Below are 26,254 nucleotides of genomic sequence, written 5' to 3'. Positions count from 1 at the left end.
CAGGGTGACAACAAATAACCCGTACAGTGTTTGGTGTATCCAGCCAGAAATGTAGTGTACTGTAGCAAAATAAGTGATGTTTTGTTGGATTCTTGTGTACCTGTACATGCTTTTTCCGGCTTCCAAACGAGGAATTTCATTTTTGTTTCAGAATGACAACCAAACACAGGGAAATGTTGGAACTGTTTCGTGAAGGAAAGCGTCAGTGTGAAAATGTTGGTTTGCTTGTTGTTCCAAAAACAACAGTCACAGATTCAGTTCCCTATTCCCATGGCCGGATTTCCCAATAGGCCCGGTAGGCCCGGGCCTATGGACGCAAGCTCCCAGGGGGCGCACGGCCGAGAAGAAAATTAAAAAATATCTAGAAATAAAAATAAATAGCCATAACTTAACATATTTTTTGAATTGATTGTAAAAAAATCAGGCTAATAAAGCATTCTGATTTTGAAGTTCATTGGAACAAATAATTGTTGGTAAAGTTAAACTATTTTTCAACATTATGCATAAAGTTCGTTACAACATTGATCTCAAACACGGGAGAACTGGCTGTAATTTTTTAATAAAGGTTTTTAGGAAAGTAACTTTAACCAAACTAGGGGGCGGAAAAAATTATTGGGCCTAGGGGCACCAAAATGCTAAATCCGGCCCTGCCTATTCCAGAAGAAGATAAACCGCCAACACGCTCAAGAACCGTAAGATCAAGAAGCGAGTGGAATGAAATTCGAGGGTCTCCGTGAGAAAAGTCGCTCGTGGGATCGGGATCAACCTCTAACGGTGTGGCAAATGGCAAAAAGGGAACTTAACTTCAAGGTATACAAGCTCGAAAAATTCAGCTACTCACGGCCAAAAATAAAAGCGTGTGACTCGAACGATGCCACCTTCTCAATCGCAGGGCCACAGGTCAGCGATGGGAGCGCATTCTCTTTACCGACTAGAAGCTGTTAACCGTGAAGCAGGTGTACAACCACCAAAACGACAGGACCTGCTGCGCAGAGGCTGCCGGCATCTGAACCATCGTGGAACACCACCAAACTCCAAGGTTGGTCATGGTCTGGAGTGGAATTTGCGCAAATGGCAAGACTCCTGTGGTGTTCCAGGATCAAGACGCCAAGATCAACCAAGACGTGTACCGCCATGACATTTTACGGACCGTAGTACTTCCGTGGGTTAAGTGTCAACTTCGGCGATACGGAATGGACTTTCTAACAAGACTCCACTCCGGTCCAGATTGCGAAACAGACGAAAGACTGGTGCAAAACCCATTTTCTGGATTTAAGTTCGTCTTCGGAATGGCCATTCTACTCGTCAGATCTCAAACCCATGGACTACGGTGTATGGTCGACCCAGCGTTGTGAGTGGAACTGATTGTCACCTAGGAGCTGTGGCCTGTCGCCGAACATTTGAAAGCACGTTTGGGTCTCTGTATCGCTGCCAAGGGCGGCCACTTCGAAACCGGCTGACCATATTGTTTTTAAATACCGATGCTCTTGACATTACGTGCTGTTTTGCGAAATTCTTCCGTTTTAATAAATGTATGGTAACAAAACTTCGTCCGGATTATTTCTTGTCACCCTGTATGGAAAACTTAATTACAATTACTAACGTTGTATCTGTCTTAATTTAGCAACTTAAAGAAAAGAATTTTATGTCGAATTTTATTATTGAAGCATTCTTTATTCCTCAATAATAAAATTCTATATTCCACTTCTCTAGTTAATAGCAAACTTTATTTTGTTTATTGCTAAATAGAAATAATAATTGAACCATCCGTTTACTGTATATATAAAACTTAGTAAGATACAACATTCTATGATTTGGTTTCAATAATTTAGTACACAGTTTTCTATTGCTCGGATTTAAAATAATATACTAGAAAAGGAAGTTTGTTAATATAGTACGACATATAATCGCTATTGATTGCGAATAGGGAATAGCATATACGTACTTGTAACACCATTTGTAATAAACTTACAAGTACTTGTATTGTAATTCAATAGATGTACTGTAAGATTCTAAAATACAAGATTACTAATAAAACTCCAACTAACCAAAGCAGTATACATATTTTAAGATTATATATTTGTGTTATAGTTTCGGCTATGTAACATAGACTTCCTCAGAAACATTATGAGAGAAATATCTAAGAGAGAGTGTCTGGCATCCAGATTGTATATGACCTGTCAAGATTGGATATTTCTCTCATAATGAGTCTGAGGAAGGCTATGTCACATAGCCGAAACTGTAACACAAATATATAATCTTAAAATATATATACTGCTCTGGCCAGTTGGACTTTTATTAGTAAAGATTCTAAAATGTAACAAATCAAATATAAAAATAAGTCTAACTCCAATTTGAGTGCACTGCTTTCCAGTTCTTAAATGTTTGTTCTTCCTGTTCTTCTTCTACTAATTCTATATATTTTTACAACCCAATGCTTATAGTTTAAATATTTTATGATTCTACAACTATTTTAGTATCAAAGCTACAGTGGTGATATATTTACTTATGTGGAAGCTTTATTAGTGATATCTAAAATACAGCTTTAGCGTTTATACATAAATTCCAAGTTCATTTACTTGAGAAACGGCAACTAAAAGTCACTGATACAGTTCTCCACATCGTATTATCCATTTCACCTTACTCTTTTAGTGACAGCAAATAAATAGTCAACACTAGAATTGAGTACTGTTCTCCTATCTGGTCTATGGCCTGCCCTACTCATCTGAAAAAAATAAATTCTGTAATTAATTTCATTTTAGCCATTGTATCCTACCGAGTACCTCACCTCCGAACACTTCCAAAAAATGACGTTTTAACATTTCTCAATATCAAACCTCCCCTAGTGAGAAACAAAATTTCTGACCTAATATTTTTGCATAAAATTGTAAATGGCCATATATCATGTGAACAGTTATTAAGTCGGGTCAATTTTCGCGTACCTGCTAGAACAACACGGTCTAGTTATCTCTTTTACACTCGAGCTGCGAGAATTAATATTATCCAAAGGTCCCTTCTGAACCGAAATGCTAGCACGTATAATCAATTACCAGAAACTGTAGACGTTTTTTTCAAATGAGCATACCTTTAGATCACCTATAAATAAACTATCTTGGTAATGTTGCCATTGTACTCTACCATCTTCATTTCAAATTGTCATTCTATTGTTATGTTACAAAATTGTTAAAATGTTTCAGTGTAAAATGGCCAATGCTATATCTGAAACCTATTATAAATAAATAAAAAATAAATAAATAATTGTTGATTGTACTGCTGCGCTGACAAACCATTATAGTATTTATAACAAAAACCTATTCGGAAGAACTAGAACGAACTATTCTGGTTGACAACACGACCTTTCTCAATTAACGTGCGATTTAATATCATCTGACATCTAGTAATCACAAGTACGTCAGTAGATATGATAATATTTTCGGAATCCACATCGTGTGTGTAGACCTGAGTGCAAGAAAAAGGGTCAAGTTTTAACTTTTCAAAAATTTACACCGCTCATATATAAACCTATATATTCACTTACAAATATATCACACACTTCTCATAGTTATGACTTTTGAAGTTTCCTTTTTCTCCATTGTGACTTTTACTTTGTTTCACCACCATCCTGTTTATTACCATATCCTGTTTATAACTTTATCCTGTTTATTACCTTATAGTTTTCTTATCTCTTTACTATAATTATTTCTTTGTACATTTTTCATTGACTTTCATACATAATGCACTTTTCACTTTTGCTAATTGTGTAAATCTAGTACAAGTCACTTGGGAAAATTTTACGTCACATTTATTGAGTTTTAGATAAAAAGTATAAGATTATGATATAGCGATCAAAATTGAAGTGACTGGTACACCTCAATAATTCATTGTTTGACATTTCTTCCTATTACGCACTTCTATCTATCATCCCTCTTCCCTCTATCCTAGTATATGATGCATTATTTTGTTTTGTTCAAACAGAAATGTTTTCTTTCACCTTATGTATTGAGAAACGGGAAAGGGAAGTAATATAGGAAACAATACTGAACATAAATATTTACTGAGAATATAAAGTTATTAATTAGGAGTCAGTGACAAGTAACTCACATTTTTTCATGCTATATTATATCGTTCGATGATACCAATATTGAAATACAAGTATTTTGGTGTTCGTACTGCGATCGTTAGTTGATCGATCAGCTGTACTTCCAGCGGCAAAAGGTATGAAATAAATAACAAAATTAGCGTGTGTTATTTTCCGTTGTTAAACGGTATACATGGATGGAGAAAAATTATGTGAATGATAGCAACATCTCCAGGTAGAAAATTGTTTTGACGAAGGTCATCTTCGTTGTTAGTCTTGCAGGTTTGTGACGCGTTGGGTATCTAGTAACAGCGTGCGAACACTGCTATTGAAGAGGCAATTTGTGAATAGATGTTCGAACATTGTCGAGCATGCAAAGTTATAATATTTTTTGTCCTATGAAAACAATTTTATCCCAACTTCCCGATGACAGATTTAAATCGATTGTACACAATTGATTGTGCTCCAAAAAAGATGGATTTCTGTTTTGACACTTTTGGCAAGAATAAAGTAATATATGGGGAACGCTAGTCCTTACGTTCAAAAGTAGGTTTATGCATCCCTTAGTTTTGCCTTTTATTTATTCAAACGTACTATATAGCTCAGTATCAAGAGTACCATAACTTTGAACACTATCCTAGTGAATAGTGTAAAACATTCACTAGAGTACTCGAGTATAGTACTAGATTAGAGAATGCAATGGCCATCTCTCTACTTCAGTTCTTTACCATCTTCACTACTCTTCAACTGAAAGCTTTCCCTTTTCTGTCTCGAATACTTCTATTGAGTCATGAGATATATTCTTGTTCAATCACAATTAGTAGAAGATAACGTCACTAACGAACACGAGTGGTTAATGAATTATGCTGTGGTTTCTTAAAATAATGGATTTATAGCATTTATCTTGAGGTCACCTAAAACAAAACTGCATTGTGTAGGTTAATGCTAAAATTTTTAATAAAATAAGTGCTCTTGAAACATTTACAGAAGTTTTATGAAATAACTTTCACATTTAGATTGCTTTTCTTGACATGCAGCTACATTGCGCGCATGAGGTGTCAAATATTGATTAGTGAGAGTTTTACTACACAAAGTAGATAACTATTTACGTTCCAAATTATTTTATTTTGAAGGTATCATTTTAAGTTGAATAATTTTAAGAATGCTACACAAAGCGTTAGATGAAGAACTAACCAACAATATGATTGCAAGAATGAGAAGAGATAATCAAAGATTTTAGTGGAGTACAAGAGAGAATAAGTCTTATTGGGGGCTACTTGGAGGCGTCAACTTCAAAGTGACTTAGAATATATGAACAAGTCCGTATATTGATCTAACATATTGGTATAGTTTGTTTTAGTTAGTACCAGATTATTACAAAGAGTGATCTCGTACCAATAGATCTCACCAATTAAAAATATATTTCAAATTTTCCAAAGATAAATTTTATATTTCAACCAACAAATTCATACTTGGATAAAACAATTAACAAAAATGTTGTAATATCATTCAAAGCAACAAAAGCTTGGGATGTTTGATGTTATATAAATTTCAGAGAAAAACATGATGATTGATCATTAGTTCCTGCATCAATTGATAGGGTAGATTACCAGTATACATTCGCACTCGCGTTCTACTCTATCCTTTTAATGTTCCGTTTTTCTCTTTGTTACTGTGAAGCAAAAGCAATATGCAGCGAATAGTTTTGTAGCTCATAGTTTTCACAGCTATAATTGGTGAAGTTTATGATTTATGATTTATAATTGATTTAGTTATAGCTTGAAGAATATAAAATTTATTATTGACTTGAAGTGCTGTGCATTTCGATTAATTACAGGAGAGTAAGAAATTGGTGCAAGTATTAATATGCATATTGTATTATGTGCACACAAATATGTTTCACTGTTATAAATGATAAACAACGCCTAATCCTGGGAAGAACTACATTTCATCTGTGTACACAGAAAAATCAGTTATCCGGACAGCGGTATATTGTAAAAATATACGGAATCCATATGTTTTCTAAGGAGATCAGTACAGAGTATATGTTATCCATATGGTACATACGTACTGCCTTTTTCTGGCATAGATGTTTCATCATGCCGCTGCAGAATGCCTGACATTTAACAGTCTTCCGTACATTACATACTCATATGCGTATGTATTTTACACACATCAACTATATATTAAATACGTCCATCTGTATAAGATGCCTACCGCATTTCTTTCATACGGAAAGTACGTATAGATGGAACGCTCATATGGAAAGTGTTATAAAATGTACGTTTCCCGCTATATGTTTGCTGAGAATGTTACATACAGACGTACATTAAGTTTAAAAACTACAAGTTTTACGAATGTAACCTACGTTTTTACGTATGCCGCAATCGTTTTTCTCTGTGTATTTTGGTACATATACAGTACATAAATAATTTTTCCGGCAAAATAAAAGCTACAAATTATTGACACGAACGACTACCTTATATCAGGGCAAGAGTTACTTTTAGTCGATTTTCTCTCAAGGTACAAAAAATAATTTACATTGAAGCATGTTATTTTGTTCAGCTCGAGCAGATCTATCGACTTACACACGTCGTATATTTCGAGAACATTAATTAAACACAATTTAAGACCTAGGAGTTAATGATAATTTGTTCTACATCTCATTAACCAAATTGTTTACTGTCATCTTCTAAGTATCTTCATAAACAAAATAATCAGGCATATGTCAATAACAGTTTGACTTCAATAAGTGTTATGGTTCTCGAACACCAAATTTTATGATTACAAATTTACTGATTGTTATCCATTATTCCAAAATCTACGCATAAGTGTTTCATGTTCACTCCTATCACTTTGTTCTGCTCAGTAAAACCACTGATTAGCATATACTTCATATTTGAACATTCTTTGTCTATTAAATGTTAATAATATTAGAGAATTTACTTTATTGAAAATGTAAATTTCCTAATCAGAATCTTATGTTATAGCTGAGTCCTTGTCGTTCTCGGAAATTGATATGTAGATTATATAAATTTATAAGTATTAATGAAAAGGACTGAGTTCACAATCAACAAGAGTCCAATATTCATCAACTAAATATAGTTTAATGCATAAATTTAATATATATACATAATTTTTAGTCATTTCAAGTGACTTACCTTTTTCACCTTTAGATTTATTTATGGCTGTGTCTGGAATGTCGCCTGAAGAACAGAAACGAAGTTAAATATTTAGTCATACATTCAATATGGTACATAAATCATTAATTGTTGACACTAAAAGGTTAAACTTCCAAATACAGCTCTTCATATTTACATTTTTATATACAATACATAATTATAAACTAGAAACATATTCAATTTCTAACTTCATATCCAACTTTATATTCAATTTCGTAGCTTAGAAAATACAATATAAACACTCTTAAGTTAATAAAAAGCAATCTAGAAAAGTGTTTTACTTCATTTCGGTAATCGTTATCATATTCGTTTTGCTTAATTAGAGAGATGACTCTGTCATAACTTTTCACTCATTTTAAAAGAGACCATATAAGTACTGTAGCACGTCATGTTTCTTTATAATTAATGAGTATGTAAAATGAATGTTAAGAAAGTATCGTGAAGGATAGGAAAATATGCACTATGAGAACATGGCTATAAACTGCGAAGAGAAGCAAGAAATTTATGCTGAAGACGTGGTGTAACATAAACATTTTGCTAGAAATAAAAGCATATATACACCACACAGATAATTCACCGTGGACTTCTTTCAAAATTTCCAATTTTTCGTCCTTTATTTACCACTTTCGAAAAACAGAAGGACGATATAAATCTTACGAGTTCAACCGAACTCATTCTATTGGGATCAAACTGGGCATGATACTAGATCTTGATAATTATATATGTGTGTGAAATATTCTGTTGATCATTTTCTCGATTCCTAAGTGATGGGTAGAATTTTGTCATTTTTCAAAACAAAAATAATGCACTAAACTCATCCGATGGGGATCAGATTTGAAATGGTAGTGAATCTTGACCTGCTACATAATCATCTAAAATATTAAATTATCCAGGTTCTTGTCTCCTGGGTTGTTGGAGGTCATTTTTTCTTAAATCGAAGTCATGCATCAAACTCGGAACGGTGCGTGACTTGGTACACCTTAACCTTCTATTTAAAGTGTGAAAAATAAAAATATTATGTTGTAGAAGCTCTCATTCTCCCAGTTATTGGTGGTAAAATTATGGGTCATAGTTTAGAAAACAAAAAGTGATATATATCAAACTGAATCGATCGGAATCAAACATGGCGTAGTGACGGTCCTTGCGTTTCTCTATAAGCATGGAGACTTCGCGCTTCTAAGCTACGCACAATAAATAGTTAATTAATTGGGCATAAAACACGTAATAAAGACTCAACTAAACATCCGTCTTGAACATATACATGAAAGAAATACATATATCATATAAAACTAAAGGAAAGATTTGTTTTTATAGCTATGCTTATTTCCTGTGTTGATGGTGGTTGATATCTTTCGAACGGTTCATTATCACTTCAGTATTCATCTAATGAAACACTGAAAGGAAAGCATAATGCTCACGTTTGTAACAAAGCAACCTTTAAACTTTATTTGATTCAATGTATGAAAAAACGCCAACGTTCTGAAGTTTAAGAAACACTCCAGAATTTCAGTAGTACAAAGGTATGATCACAATCAACTAAGCCTTCTCTCTGACTAAAAAAAGAGTCTTGCCACGAGCATATGCTATTGTTATACAAATTTATTCGCTCTTAGCCCAGAACTTTTGTAACTTTGATACATATTTTGATAAATTCAAATCACGCAACTAATATTAAGGTCCATGTTCGTTACATAACACTGGCCTTGTGTCTTGAACATTGATATATTTGCTTGAATTTTATGGTATATATCTCACAATTTAAACTATACTGGAGTGTTGACTGTCATTGTGGATTATTGCTTACGCCAAGCTTGGGATCCACCCTTCTATGTAAAATTGGCTACTCGTTATGCTATTGGGGCATTTTATTTTCTTAAAAACTAGACATGTTAGCACAATATAATCCTATGTTTTGCTTCCAGAATGGTAAGTTTCTATAGAATCACCTTTCACTATAAAAATTGCAAAATCTTCCTAATTAATGCATGAAACTTCAATTATCAAGAGTTAAATTGCAAAAATATCATTATTGTGTAATATATAGATAATATTCTAGTTTAAATCTAGAATTAGTCTTACTAACTAACTGATTCTATGGCTACAAAACCAGGAGGTTCAATGTAGCGTTCACAAAATCTCTCCATTACCTTCTGTCTTTCGACAACTAGCTACAATTTCTACTTTGTATTCCCATTTCTGCGACAACCATCTTGATTTTCTTCTTCCATCTGCGCCTAGGTCTTCCAAATGGTTGTTCTCAGATTGTATTTTCACTTAAAATTTTGAAAGCACTCCTACTTTCTTTCTTTCGGACTTCATGACCTGCCAACATGAGCCTCCTAGACTTGATGATTGTAGTAATGTTTAGTACATTTTATAGATTATACAGTTCCTCGTTATAGACTTTCTACCCCTCATTGCCGTTCCACATTCAAGAATATTCGATAGAATATTTGCCTCAAGATTTTGTTCTCAAGTATTTTCAGTGTGCGTTCTTAACGTAGAGTAAGGGGCCATGTTTCACAAGCATACAGCACAACAGGACTGAATATCGTTTTATATATTTTGAGTTTCCAATTCCTTGACAGAATTTGCGAAGACAAAAGATTTTGAATTCGCTAATAACACGAATCCCTTGTGTTCAGTCGAATTTAATTTCTTCGTGGATATGGTTTTTGTCTGTTAATATTGACCTTAGATATTTGAAAGTATTCACTTCATCGAAAGAATTATTTGATATTTGGCGATCCGTAATTTGCAGTATTACCATCTCAGAGAATTTCCATATGTTTAGTTTCTCTACATTTACTTCTAAACCAATGTCCTTGCAAGACTTTAATAATACGTCTGTATTTCTTTCTATTTTTCTCCTATCACCCTCCATCAGATTTCCATCTTCAGCAAATGTCATATCCTGCTGAATACCATTCAGCTCTAGACATTGGATGCTATCTCTTATTTTCCTTATACCCTACCTCAAGACAAAGCTGAATAATAATCGCGAGAACGTATCTCCCTGTTTCAAGCTCTTTGCGACGCTAAAGCTTATGGACAAGAATTTGTCTACTCCGATTTTATTTTGGGATTCATTTAAACAAATTTTAATTAATATAACAAGCTTTCACGGCATAAAAAATCTGTAAAAACGTTGGGCAATGTATTCCTCCTAACTGGATCATAGAGCTCTCTAAAGTCAATAATTAATTAATTGATGTACAGTCCGTGGCTTAGAAATTGTTACAAAAATTCTAAGTCCAAATTAATAACAAACTCTTGCCCTGTTTTCTTATGCAATCCAGAAATACATGTCTCGATCGATTAGCTGTTTCTTGTCTTCAATCCAACTCCCTCCTTCCTCCACCTCTCCTTGTCTAAAGCAGCGTGGGCGACGTGATACACTCTTTCCATTCAGACAAAAAAAAAAAAAAAAAAAAAACAGAAATCAAGTTTACAATGTTATAGCTTTAAAACAGTCTTTTTCATTCGTTTGTTCTGAAATACCTTTTAAGAGCCTATTTTAAAAAAGTCACACAATCTTCCCATAGCTGAATCAATATCTTTAATTTCATTCTTTCCCTTCTTTAAAGACTGCAAGCTAGTAAGATGCTCCCTAAGAAATCTATGGAAATTGCCAATAGGGGCAGTAAGTTTTGTGCTTCCTAAAGTCTGTAATGCACGCACAGAGCTCGAGAATATCTACTGACAGAAATCAGTGTTATTCAATGATTCATTTCATTTCTTTTCAGTAATTGCAAGCAAAGGTTCCAAGAGCGTCATTTGGGCAGGACAGGGGGGTGTAATTTTCCGTCCCTTGAGCTTCATAAATACATATTGTTTGAGCAAATATATAGTAATACACTAATAAAAAGTGAAATTTTTTGTCGGCAGAGACTCTCCCCACCCCCCCGAATAAAATATAAAATGACACTGCTTTTAGCAACAAACCTATAGAGTTACGATAGCACATTGCTAGAGAGCTTACATTTGGTTTCAAGAGTCGAATGTTTTATCTCAAGTCATATGAGTTCCTGGGCGACATTGAGAGAGACAGACAGAGAAAGAGATTGAAATATTGAGACAGAGAGGAATGACTTATATACACAGATTTAGAACTGGGGAAAAATGATCGGCCAGCATTCGTATAATGACGAAAATTGTGATTTTCTGAAACAGTAGAAGGGAAGGTTTCGAACTGCGAGGATCACATTAGGCAGTTGTCGAATTAAGGTGGAGAAAACTTTTGAGAGCATCAGATAATTACGAATGAAGAGAAAGATCTTGAGAACTGAGGAAATAAGAATTTTAAAAAATCTGCAGCTTCCGAGAAGGGTTTCGAACCGCGAACCTTGTAGTTATCGAACCATGACTTTATCCATTCTCCTACGGAGAACTCTGTACTCATGCACATACGTTTCCTTTAACTACGTTGAAAACTAACTTAATGGAATATTCCAAAAGTTGACTTGGTGGATGCGCCGTTCTGATAGGACATAAACCTCTTGTAAGTTAGTTACAATGTGCATAATGAACTTCTTCTTTTCAGAACACTTTTTAGGGCAGTAAAATTTGTTACTATTGTGTTAATTAGGTTACATTTGATAGAACCAACAGATAAAGTACTGCCAAACCCTGTGCGTCATTGTCTGTTAAGTGAATGGTTAATGTAAGTTACTCCTCCTTGTATGGTCCGAGCTTCGAATCAAGACCATTCTTATTGATTATTTTGTTTAAACTACGCTCATATTGTGTATTCCACAAGTTCAATTTTCAAGTAATGTAGTCACAGCTAGTTTAATTCGAAATTATTTTTAAATATATTTGTTATTACATGTGCTTCTTTAACTTGCGATGTTTCAAACTTGATATTAAATCATACAACCTTAATGCAACTCATTTCCCTACGACATATCATCGTGAATGTTTGTACAACGACGACAGTCAGGCGTTAATACAAAATTCAGTTCTTACTGGAATGTTTGTATATATATTTAGAGAGTTTGACTCAGAAAGAAACGTACAGTGCAACATTGACTCTTGGAGGAATTTCAAACGAATTTACTATACGTGTAAATTACCATCACAACAATCTACTGTACGGACTAAGACACTGAAACCATTCCAGGGAGCGAAAACGGTTATAAGATTAAAAAATAGTAGTAGAATGCGAAAAATATTGGTGTCAAATTCATAGTTTTCTGATTCGAAGAGATGAATATTGGCTACCAGATGGCACTCCTAACTTGTTTGTAGCCTTGCATAAATGGAGAATTGTTTTAAAAGTAGATTATACATCCAAGTATGATTGTTTAAAAAAAGCTTGTCCTTCAACATTATGTTTTATAATTATTTTCTACTGTATTTCTTCTTTATAATAACATATTTTCTATATATATTGTAATCTATGTTATACGTTTCTTAATTAAATTTTTCGTCTTACATTTAAAGAGGAGCTTATGACAATTCAGAGCAGCAGGGACATACACAGAATGAAGGCCTTGGCAATCCAGAGCTTATATTATATCCAATATATCCAATTTTAGAGATGATGATAGACATTTTAGTAAAACATGCCCTCAAAAAGCCTTGTCTACGCCCCTGCAAAGCAGTGAAAATTTAGAAAGTGAGCAGTTAGTAATGTTTCCCAGAAGTTATATCTCCGATAATTCCGAGTGTGGTATCAGTAATTGTGCATTACCTCTTTCACCCGCAGTGTATTGAAACGCACTAAAAAGGAACAGTTCGGAATTCTTCACTGGTTCCCCCTATGACATCATGCCAACAGGGTCAACCTTGGACATATCCGCATCTGAAATATCACGTTTTATTTCAGTGATTCCGAAAACCATCCATTAGACACAAATATAGGATATTTTCGATTCTTTTTGCCTGTCACTCTCCCATTGTCAACTCTATGCCAACCAAGGCTTGATTTGGACTTACACAGTATCCACAGTGTCACTATTCATCTTTGCACATGAATTCGACACTAATATCGTTCGTATTTGACGTCTTTTTCATGTCATCTTCACCTCTTGGTAGGGGTGGTTTCAGTGTCTCGCCCCCCATAAGAATGGAGAAATTTCAACCAACGTAAGTATAATTATAAATTACCATTTGAAAAATAAGTGTACAGGTGATCTTTGTTGGAGAGGAATTCGTTAACTGCTTTTTCGATATCAATGTATTGCCTTTTTTGCTTTCCATGGTAAAAATTGCGAAAGGGCTCAACCTCATCTGCACAATTGTGCTATGAATATAGGTTTTAGTGATTTAACTCACTGAATGCTCGCTTAGATGTTGCTCTCGTCACAGGAAAAGTGAGATACAGTTACAAATGAAAAATGAAATGAAATATTTAAGTTTTACGTCCCACGTTTATACCGATTACTCTAATGGTGACATTGATGCTGAGAAATGAACGAAATCGTGAAATGAAGGAGTGGGAGGAAACGGGAGAAACTCGAGAATACTCATGCATACAGTGTTTGTCCATAATCAAGTTCATTCGTGTTTCGTTTTAAGTGAAGGTATTATGAGTCTGCTGTTTCACTTTCGAATGGAATTACGATTCCCATTTCTTTTCTACATATTTTTTGTGAAAACACGTTAATGAGCAATAATATGCAACTGTTTCTCAATTCGGATTGGTTTGGGTTAACAGCTTGAAAATGTAATTTTTACGTTTAATGTCCCACGATTATACCTGTTAGGTTGAGGAAGACTATGATTAAAGCAAGTGAATTATGATGGACGAATTGGTGGAATGAAAAGTGGGAGTGTCCAGAGAAAACCCACGAGCACAATGTTGTCCGTCTCAAGCTTACTTGTCTTGGGAACGAACTAGGGACCTCACCCATCAGATAGTCCAGTAGGGGTGGTCTCAGTTTCGATTCCCGATGGGAGAGCCTTTGAAATATTAAATGTCCTCGATGCCTCTGTGTTCGTGTCCCTCTCGTTCAAGGTTACTGGAAACAAATGTAAAACGCGAATAACCGAATATAATAGAGATAAGTTACGGAGATACTTTCGGTCTTTTTTAAAACTCAAACTTGCATTCTCTGGACTATAATATTTTATCATGACCGAAATCAGTGTTTCATCGTTAATAAAATATTACAATCGTAAACGTTTGCAATGTGTTATATACACGAGTGTTTCCTAACTCTTACTTAAAAGAGCAGTCTTAGGATAGTGGCTTGAGCAGTCGCTTCCTGAGTCAGAGGTGCGCGGTTCGAGTCCCTCCGACGAAATTCAGAAATATTTTATAATTTACAAAGTTGATATTTTTGATGTATAATAACATAAAACAGTCAATTTCTCTCGTTTTTACAAGTTAGAGTTGAAACGACTTCCTTCACAGGGGAAAAAGTAACATGACGTCACAGTCTACACTCTCGATTCTTACTGTCTGAAAACTTGGCGTGTTTTGCAAACAATTCATGAATACAAAACGGTCATCCATAAGGTCTAGTATAAGTCATAAATTTGTCTGAAACGACTTTGTGGAATTGTTTCTACGTTCTTCCACTCTTACTAAAAGTAATAATATTTCCGTTCGTCATTTTCAACACGTTCCATATATTCGTTCAACCAAAATTGGTAAATACGAACTATTTTGTATGTATATATATTTTGTTATAATATCAATATAACACAAACATAATCCAATGTCTTTTACCCAAAGAAAGGGCGTTACTAAGTACCGTGATGAAGACAAGTCCTACTTAGTTTCTGTTAAGGCAATTGAAGGTTCGATTTTCATATTGTCCAGTAGCTGACACATTCTTTTTCCCCCTGTTTTCTTTCCAAAGTATCTCTTACAAGGCAATTCATCCTTATAGAGAGTCCAAAAAACTTCTTTTGATTTTTCTTATCAGTACGCTTATTTGCGTTGGAATAGGACGTAATATTTAGGTCTCTAATATTCAGTAATAATAATAATAATAATAATAATAATAATAATAATAATAATAATAATAATAATAATAATAATAATAATAATAATAATATAGAAGACAAATTCCGTATGAGGACAGAGTATATTAAAATCTTTAAAATCGCCCCTAGCCTTAGGCAAAAGTTAGAAAATAGTCGGGATTGGAGACAATTGTCAGGACCATCAGGACATACCCTCTGCATACATCCCTACAACTAGCGAAATATTAAACGGAAAGTTTCCAGACTAATTTCATGCAGAAAGTAGGGATACTGAACTCAGAAGAGCCATACAACAATTTGTTTTTAAGTAATGGTTATGCCGGCTAAGCTAGAGAAGAAGTCCATGATGAGAATGAAAAAAATATTGAAATAAAGAAACTGGGAGGAAGGGAAATCCGGAGAAAACTACACACACGGTGTTTATTCAGCACAATGCCCACTAGGCGAGAGCTGGGTGGAAGAGGGTGAACCACTAAATTAACAACACCTCAGTAATAATAATAATAATAATAATAATAATAATAATAATAATAATAATAATAATAATAATAATAATAATAATAATAATAACCACAATAATAATGGTATTAAAAGTGGGAATGGTCTAAAATGGTCTAAAATTTGGAAAAACTTACTTAAACGTAGGGATTTCGGAGAAGGGTTTCCGTACCTTCAAGATACACCTCTGCAACTACCCACATTTTAAACAAAACCTTTCCACTAACGTTTCATGTAGAAAGTGTTCTACTGTATGTTTTAAGAAAAATAACTGCAATAGAAATAATTGAATATCACTCAACAGGAAGACATATAATATACTAATTTTTAGAATATGCAGAAATAAGTATAAAAGCTTTGCTAAAAAAAAAAAAAAAAAAAAAAAAGAAATACCTACACAGACCATAATTCAATGAGCTGTAAAATAGAAAGTAACGAAAAGCTTATAAAATTCCGTCTACAAAGCAATTGTTAAACAATGGACATGCACTATTTCGAGAATCGTAACAAGACGAGAAATGTTTACGATACTTTTCATCTCGTCTTGATTTTCATCTCTAAAGCGACATGATAATTTGAGTTACCCTTATCCCGTCTCGAATGTAAAATGTTAATTCTCATGTTATTTTGTTTGTTTTAGAAATAAGATGAGAAATTTCTCTTCTCGTGGGCAACATTAAATAAATCATAAACATTCTTGCCAAATGTCATGTTTCTGCTTGTAACGGTATGACCGGTGCCATAATTATCTCCTAGCTTTTAATCTTCTACGAGATAATAATAAGTATTATTATTACTATTATTATCCCTGAAGTTTTGATAGTTCAAGTATTGAAACATCCGAGTATTCAAATATCTGAATATAATAAAATGTGTGCCATCGTCGATCAATCACCATCAAAAATCCTAAAGTAAAAAAGTGCCCGATGCGGATTCGAACCACGAACCTCCAGATTACTAATCGAGTGCCTTCACCACTCAACCACGATCACTACGCCTTAAATAAATCATCTTTAGTCTTGTTACGTTAGGTTTCTTTGCCTCCGCTTGCAAAGTTGTATATTTCTTCGTTTCAGAACGTCCTTCGTATTTCTTTTATGATGATATAAGTGGATAATCTCCGGCAAAGTTTATATTAATAACTTGAGTTGTTCTTAAACCTTTGGTTCACAAGTTAGTTTCTTCTACACACGAAACTACAGATATGACAAATTTAATTCTCATACTTTGCACTTGCTTTTAAAGCAGTCACCATTAACTGGTAAAGCAATCTTTTCCGTCGCGATTAATGAATTTTGTAACAAAATACGTCAAGAAATGAGTTAAATGAAGGATGGAAGAGTTGATATCAAAGTTGAGTACTGCAAGCTAATGAAAAGGATGTAATAACGTCTCGTATTTCAAAATAATGTCAGCTACTTTTAATTCACTAACTGGTATAAGATTTGGTTCAAGCTTGAAGATCTGGAATGCACAAACTCAGTGTAGCTAAAAGAAAAACGCAACAAGAATGGACGAGATTCAAACGTAGGACCACCAGCAGAAAACCCGTTCACTAACACCTCATCTATCAAGCCAATATATTTTATAAGTTATAAATTTGCATGCAAATAATACCATTATATGTTTGTGCAATCAATGTTTTGCTTTTTTTCTCTTCAAAAACGTAACATGTATACGACGATTCGTTTCGTTTTCCATTAGAGCTTTGAAAGACATGATTTGTGTTTGAGTACAGGATCTTACATTAAAAAAGGCAATACATTGATCTCGAAAAAGTAGTTAACGAATTCCTCTCCTAAAAAGATCACCTGTACACTTATTTTTCAAGTGGTAATTTATAATTATACTTACTTTGGTTGAAATTTCTCCATTCTTATTGGGGCGAGACACTGAAACCACCCCTACCAAGAGGTGAAGAAGACATGTAAAAGACGTCAAATACGAACGATATTAGTGTCGCATTCATGTGCAAAGATGAATAATGACACTGTGGATGCTGCGTAAGTCCAAATCAAGCCTTGGTTGGCATACAGTTGACAATGGAAGAGTGACAGGCAAAAAGAATCGAAAATATCCTATATTAGTGTCGAGTGGATAGTTTTCGGAATCACTGAAATAAAACGTGATATTTCAGATGTGGATATGTCCAAGGTTGACCCTATTTGCATGAGGTCATAGGGGGAACCAGTGAAGAATTCAGAACTGTTCCTTTTTAGTACGTGTCAATACACTGCGGGTGAAAAGTGATAATGCACAAATACTGATATCACACTCGGAATAATAGGAGATATAACTTCTGGGAAACATTACTAACTGCTCACATTCTAAAATTTTCACTGCTTTGCACGGGCGTAGACAAGGTTTTTTGAGGGCATGTTTTACTAAAATGTCTATCATCATCTCTAAAATTAGATATAATTTTCAGAAAAGTAGTGATTTCGTGGGGCAGGAGCTCTGGATTGCCAAGGTCTGCATTCTGTGTATGTCCCTGCTGCTCTGAATTGTCATAAGCTCCTCTTCAAATGTAAGACGTAAAATGTAATTAAGAAACGTTTAACATAGAATACAATATATATAGAAAATATGTTATTATAAAGAAGAAATACAGTAGAAAATAATTATAAAACATAATGTTGAAGGACAAGCATTTTTTAAACAATCATATTTGAATGTAAAATATACTTTTAAAACAATTTTCCATTTATGCAAGGCTGCGAACAAGTGAGGAGTGCCATCTGGTAGCCACTATTCATCTCTTTGAATCAGAAAATTATGAATTTGTCACCAATATTTTTTGTATTCTATTACATTTTTTAAACTTATAACCGTTTTCGCTCCCTGGAATGGTTTCAGTGTCTTAGCCCCCACAGTAGATTGTTGAGATGGTAATTTATACGTATAGTAAATTCGTTTGAAATTCCTCCAAGAGTCAATGTTGCACTGTACGTTTTTTTTTCTGAGTCAAACTTTCTAAATATATACGCATACATTCCATTAAGAACTAAATTTTGTATTAACTCCTGATTGTCGTCGTTGTGGAAACATTCATGATGATAAGCCGTAGGGAAATGAGTTACATTAAGGTTGAAAGATTTAATATCAAGTTTGAAATAGTTAAAGAAACGCATGTAATAACAAATATCATATTTGAAAATAATTTCGAATTAAACTTGCTGTGACTACGTTACTTCAAAATTGAATTTGTGGAATGCACAGTGTGACGCACAGGGTTTGGCAGTACTTTATCAGATGGTTCTATCAAATGTAACCTCATTAACACAATAGTAACAAATTTTACTGCCCTGAAAAGTGTTCTGAACAGGGAGAAGTTCATTATGCACATTGTAACTAACTTACAAGAGGTTTATATCCTATCAGAACGGCGCATCCACCAAGTCAACTTTTGGAATATTCCATTAAGTTAGCTTTCAACGTAGTTAAAGGAAACGTATGTGCGTGAGTACAGAGTTCTCCGTAGCAGAGTGAATAAAGTCATAGTTCGATAACTACAAGGTTCGCGGTTCGGAACCCGTCTCGAAAGCTGCAGATTTTTTAAAATTCTTATTTCCTCAGTTCTCAAGATCTTTCTCTTCATTCGTAATTATCTGATTCTTTCAAAAGTATTCTCCACCTTAATTCGACAACTGCCTAATGTGATTCTCGCAGTTCGAAACCTTCCCTTCTTCTGTATCACAAACTCACAATTTTCGCCGTAATACGAATGCTGGCCGATCATTTTTCCCCAGTTCTAAATATGTGTATATAAATCATTCCTCTCTGTCTCCATATTTCAATCTCTTTCTCTGTCTGTCTCTCTCAATGTCGCCCAGGAACTCATATGACTTGAGATAAAACATTCGACTCTTGAAACCAAATGTAAGCTCTCTAGCAATGTGCTATCGTAACTCTATAGGTTTGTTGCTAAAAGCAGTGTCATTTTATATTTTATTCGGGGGGTGGGGAGAGTCTCTGCCGACAAAAAATTTCACTTTTTATTAGTGTATTACTATATATTTGCTCAAACAATATGTATTTATGAAGCTCAAGGGACGGAAAATTACACCCTCCTGTCCTGCCCAAATGACGCTCTTGGAACCTTTGCTTGCAATTACTGAAAAGAAATGAGATGAATCATTGAATAACACTCATTTCTGTCAGTAGATATTCTGGAGGTCTGTGCGTGCATTACAGACTTTAGGAAGCACAAAACTTACTGCCCCTATTGGCAATTTCGATAGATTTCTTAGGGAGCATCTTACTAGCTTGCAGCCTTTAAAGAAGGGAAAGAATGAAACTAAAGGTATTAATGCAGCTATGGGAAGATTGTGTGACTTTTCTAAAATAGGCTCTTAAAAGGTATTTCAGAACAAACGAATGAAAAAGACTGTTTTAAAGCTATAACATTGTAAACTTGGTTCCTTTTTTTTTTTTTTTTTGTCTGAATGGAAAGAGTATATTACGTCGCCCACGCTGCTTTAGACAAGGAGAGGTGGAGGAAGGAGGGAGTTGGATTGAAGACAAGAAACAACTAATCGATCGAGACATGTATTTCTGGATTGCATAAGAAAACAGGGCAAGAGTTTGGACTTAGAATCTTTGTAACAATTTCTAAGCCGCGCACTGTACCAAGGTATTTTATTTCCATTTTTTGAGTATTTGTAAAATGATAAGTATCGGATTGATAGTTGATCAATTTCGCATAAATTTGCACTGATAATCTTTAGTAGTTTCGTCTCTGTATTAGGGCAATCTTGTTAACAGAATGTTTGACAGGTTTTTGTAATGTATTGACAGAAGAGACGCCTCAATAATTATAACAATCAGTTTTGTCACCTTTCTTGTGAATTAGAACATGATTGATTTTTTCTACACTTGTGGCAATTTCTTATTGTTCTAGATAAGAAGAACGAGTTTGTGTGTCTTGTTCCACCACGTTTAACATTCAGTTAAAAGTAACTTAAACAGAATTTAAGTTCTCGAATTTTGTGTTTCTTTAATTTCTTCATAACGATTGCTATTTCTGTTCGTTTAGGCTCTGGAATATACAGTACTGCTTTATGTATTTTCCTTCCTCTACGAAAATTAGTTTTTGGCTCGTGTGAAGCATGTCTTTCCATGTATTTAAAATGCTACTTATATCAGTGAGAATTGCACCGTCAGTTTCCTTAATATGCGAGGTTGATACCCTTTCTTAAATTCTGTGATGCTTTTATACATGTCACAAATATTTTTGTTTCTACTATTATCTTCACGTTCATTAATATTGGCTGTAAAACATAGCGTTTCTTTGAATTTTGGAATTTTCCTGGCTAATGTTAAGGAAATTTCGTGTAGTCATGTCTTTCTGAATTAGTAACCATCACAGTTTTGCTTGTTTTTTCTTCTCTGTTAAATTAGTGCATTCCTGGTTAAAAGTGATTTGTTTATATGTATTTCTGTGTGCTTCAATTTTTCTTTTGCTGAAATTTTAATGCAGTCATTAATTTCAATACAAGTATCCTAAAAAGTAACGCTCCAAACCTTCCAAAACCGAAAGTCTATTCGACACTTCAATCTGCTATTCCACTTCCTCTAATTTCTTTAAATTAAACCAATCCGCTTTCAGACTGTGAATATTTCCTTTATTCAACGATAATGTCGCTCTTGATATTGCTGGTACCAGTTAGGCCCTTGTGATTAGTGTAACAGTAATCTCCCCCGAACAACCGAAAATTAATTATGCTAGGCTGTCTCGTTCTACCTAATAAAACATTATCAATATGATTAGGTGTTTTTCCTCTGGTGAGGTAAAAGTATATTTATGAACATCGCGAAATGGGAATCTTTTGCTCTACCTTAACGTTTTTGAATCTTAAAGAGTCCACGTTTAAAACGAAGTTGTCATTACTTCGCTTATACAGACTTTCATTTCCTATAATCGGTTTGAAAATATTCTCTCATCTTTAGTATCATAATCCCCTATTTGAATTTTCGTATTAAATCGCGTGAGTAGGTCAAATATCTGTCCAACTTCTTCGTAAAAATCGTTTTTTTATATCATTACTAGCTGAACCTACGCTCTCTACACAGCGCATCATTCGCATATGAGCATAAATAACCTTCTCATTCCTCACATCTGTACATGTCCCTTTACAGACACAAGTGAAAAAAGTCTTGATTTAAAAAAAATGGCAAGGCGTATCATAAAGCGGACCTCAATATTTCGCACCGTTTGCAAGAGTTGAACCTACTTCCGGTTGGGGTTTCTAATTCATGCATGACCAGTGTTTTCTTTCTTTTTCCATGCAGTATGTAATAAGCAAATACATTACAGACGCAATTAATTATAATCGCAGTTATATATGGTGTTCATTGGGAAAATCGCTCCAAAAATAAAGATTTATTTTACTGGTTAAACTGGAGAAATGGTTATCGTCCCTTTTTCATTATTATTTGGCCATGAAATACACGCCTGAGACATATGCAACCCCTATATACAACAGAGTGGTGTTGGAATGTTTTTATTATTATTATTATTATTTCAACGCTTCCATGCGTACCCTAAAAAATGTAATAAAGAAATAACGGCCATGTTTTTAAAATATTCAATTAGAAGTGGACAATCTACGCAAAATTTCCAATCGATAAATGAAAACGTCATCTTTCTAGAGCCTGTAGTTTCCGAGATCTCATTGTCGAAAGGATTGGCCAGAAACATATAAATTTCCACAACATATAGTTTAAAAGAACCCGGAAGATAGAAGCACAATTCATGTACATTGATTTTAGAGAAGGCTTATTAAAATACAAAGGCTTTGAAAAACAATTTTATATCACAAACTTTATGAAAAAGTTAACTGATTTATTTAAAGTACTCGTACTTAAAATGTTTGTCTCTGTTAAACGTGAAATCACTCATAACCGTAAATGAAAGATTTGAAAGCCATAGTTATACGTTGGAACTCGGGCGCTTTTAATCATCTTTCAGGTCGATAGAAATATCGACAATCATCAGCTGTGACATACCAAACGTCAGCACGGCTGTTTTTTGTACTCCTGTCCTCGATCCTGGGACTCGCTCGTCAGATATTCGCTGAGCAACAGCTATCAGACTTATCTCAGCCAAGGGTAGCTTGTTGCGACACGTTTAGACTAGGGCATTTCCTCACCTAGACCACTATCCGAATGGGTGGTCTTCAACCTACAACCTGATACCCATATTCGTTGTATCATTTTTGTGTTTGCACTAGCACTCGCTATGTCTTCTACAGGACGAACCTCTGTTGATGCAGACACTTCTGTTGTATCCACTAAGGTGGATAAAAGAAAGGACCGTAGTTCTAAACAAAGTCCTGAGCGCTCACGATCTCCTCATTCTAAAGACGACCCCCAGTCGCATGCACCACGAGCTAAACGTCATCACACACTCAGTGAATCACCTTCATCAACTACTTCTGGTCACTTCAACATGGATACAGACTTTCCATCACTACCTATTCCGCAAAATCGACCTCCAGTCACTAATCTACAGGCTCCAGCAACTACTTCATTCTTACTCACAAATTACGACCCAAAATATTAAGATCTCAAGCAGCTTTACCTTCGTCTTACCAAGTACGTTCCTCGCTCACAGATCACCCAAATCGTCTCGACCCGTAAGGGTATCATCATTAAGTCTCCTGATTCCAATCTCGCTTCTTCACTTCTTAACACGCACTCATATGAGGTCTTTGGCAGAAACACAAATCTTTCTAAGCTGGCTCCCTCTCGCTCCAAACAACCACCACCACCTCGACGTTCACCAGCACTCTCTGTTGTTATTAGAGGAGTTCCACCTGACTACACAGATGACGAGATTGCAGAAGAACTCAAACTCGATGGGCACTCTATTCTTAAATGCATTCGCATCAAAAACGCTTCTGGAAACACCTAGATGATCCGTGTGCTTACTCACTCCTCAACAACTATCGACAATCTTCTCTCGCACGGAGCCTATATTTATCGAAATCGACACAGGCTTGAACCATCTAAATCTCCGGCACCACTCCCGGTCAGATGCGAAACCTGTCAAACGTACAACTCGCACCATACTTCTCAGTGCCCGAACACACCCAAGTGCGGTTTCTGCTCCGGACCTCATACTACCAAAACCTGCACGAATCTTCAGCAACCTCCGCTCTGTAGTACCTGTGGTTCTCATGAACATCCCACATACAGCTACAAATGCAAAGCCAGACCCACAGCCGAACCTTTCAAGCCAGAACTCGTTGTCCCTCTGCGTCCTCACGGGACTCAAGATACTACTGTTCTTCCGCCATCATCTGTATACCAACCGATCACTATTAATAAATTTCTGTCTTTCATTACTGTTACTCTTCAGAATATCCACCCTTTTCTTCGACATCACATCTTACAACAGGTTCAACAAACAGCTAAAGCCATCCTTAACGTCGACTTTCAGGCAACCTATTCTGGTCCAACTGTATATTTTCACTCTGATGTGCTCCACACAGCAGTGTAACCATTTTAGGTATCCCCACCAGAAACTCAAATTTTTCATTGCCTTCATCATGGAATTGAACTTTCTATTTTTGAATATTCGTTCCTTGTGCCAACACCAAACTCTCTTCGAACAACTGCTCAGAGAAGAACACGTTAGTACGTTTCTCCTCAATGAAACTTATCTGACTCCACGGCTCCATCCCCGCATCTCTGGCTATCAGATAGTTCGCCATGATAATGCACTCCCGGCAAGCCGTGCAAATGGTGGGGTTGCCATTGGCTTTCCTCCCAGCATTCTTTTCCGACAACATACTTCTGCTGTTCTCAATCTTCCTGAGCATCTCATTCTCACTCTCTATTTTAGAAATATATCTGTCACTGTCGCTACTCTCTATGTTCGCCCTGGCCATCCCATTCCGCACGACTTTTTTCACTTCATCTCTGTAAATTTCCGCTCTTTCATCATTATGGCCGATATCAACTTTCATAGCCGCTCAGCCCAACAACAGCAGGATTTTCGAACTTATATTACCACTCATACTACTGGGTTTATTCATACTCTTCCGAAACCAACTCGCCCTGTCAGTAATACCACACCTGACGTGGTGATCACATCATCCAATCTCTCTCACCGTTGCACGATCTCAGTCTTAGATCCGCTTGGAATCGATTATGTTCCCATTAAACTGTCTCTGCTCCTGCAACGCTCTCCTGTCAATTATCAATCTCTTCCCGCTCGCACCACCCCTCGTTTCGACAAGGCCGATTGGGTTAGTTACCGCTCCCACATTGATACAGCTCTTGAACCTGTTCCGCCCCCGACAACCGAAACTGAACTTTATACAACTCTTGACACTATCACCGACACCATTCATCTTGCATCTACGAAATACATACCTCAGTCTACCATTCATCCACACAAACCGCCCGTCCCGCCTCAATACCTTCCTTTAATCAGGCGTTCTAGACAACTCTATCGTGATTTCACCCGAATCCGATCCCGAATCTCTTAGTTTCCATCGTCAATACCAACGTACTGTCCATAATTACCTAGTAGCTTACAAACGCCGAAATTTAATCAAAACTTGCAATTTTCTCTCTGATAACTCCCACCCCACCAAATTCTGGAAGCGTTTCCATCAACTTACCGGCCAATCCACACGTACTTCCTATCCACTTCTAGATGATGCACTACCTCTTCCCGACGATACTGCTAAAGCCAACGCTTTTGCCACCTACCTCCAGGATATATTCACTCCTTCTGCACCAGATCCAGTATTTCGCCGACATCCCACTGACACTTTAGATCTTTCGTCACCCGACCTTCAACCTCACCACGATCATCCATTACCTCTCCACAATCCACTTACAGCTCCTATCACTGTTTCTGATATCCAGCAGACCACCTCCCGAAAGAAGAACACTGCTCCTGGCATAGACAAAATCACCTATCTCCACATCAAGGAAGGTCCATGTCTTGCTTTACCTTCTCTCTACCATTTTTACTTTCATCCTTCGCACTGGCATCTATCCTCTACCTTGCAAAACTTCTACTACCTTAATGTTTCTCAAACCTGCCAAACCCCCACAATCTGTCTCTTCATACCGCCCTATCCCACTTAGTGTTGTAAATAGAAAAAAAACCGTTCGTATTTTTTCAGAAATGTACGTTTTTTTTTAGAAAAAATACATTGCCTCTCGTTTTTTTCTAAATTTCGTTTTTTTAAATAGTCATTTGTTATGCATCTTACGTCTATTTAAGTATGAAATATTTTTATGTAGGTGTAATCACCGTAAAATGCAACATAAATTAAACGCTAGATAATGATACGCTGCAAATATTTTACAATTTACATGAATACCATACCTACTAACAATTCGGGTTTCAGCAGTTTTCATCAATATCAACTAAGAAATAAAAGTAGAAATGAAATTTTGTTTTTTCGTAAAAGCAGGCCTTTAATAAATACGAAAATAATGTCACGAACAGTATAAAATTCCAATAACTTGTCTAAAGGTAAAAACTAATACTAATTTGCCTAATAGTATTTTTCTAACTCTCATATATAAATAA

General features: G+C 35.3%; 1 protein-coding gene across 5 annotated transcripts in view; it reads right to left on the bottom strand.

The window, feature by feature from the left end:
• Nucleotides 1-26,254, bottom strand: part of LOC145683431 (uncharacterized) — a 479,291-nt gene that overhangs the window by 168,436 nt on the left and 284,601 nt on the right. For all 5 annotated transcript variants that reach the window (XM_081754766.1, XM_081754764.1, XM_081754762.1 and 2 more), the window contains one exon: nucleotides 7,240-7,284. In XM_081754766.1, coding sequence (XP_081610892.1) covers nucleotides 7,240-7,284 — 45 coding nt within the window. The remainder of the gene's footprint in view (nucleotides 1-7,239; nucleotides 7,285-26,254) is intronic.

Source organism: Thermobia domestica, chromosome 4 (assembly GCF_964235325.1).
Source record: "Thermobia domestica chromosome 4, izTheDome1.hap1.1, whole genome shotgun sequence".
Classification (NCBI taxonomy): domain Eukaryota; kingdom Metazoa; phylum Arthropoda; class Insecta; order Zygentoma; family Lepismatidae; genus Thermobia; species Thermobia domestica.
This window is presented reverse-complemented; position numbering and strand designations above follow the sequence as displayed.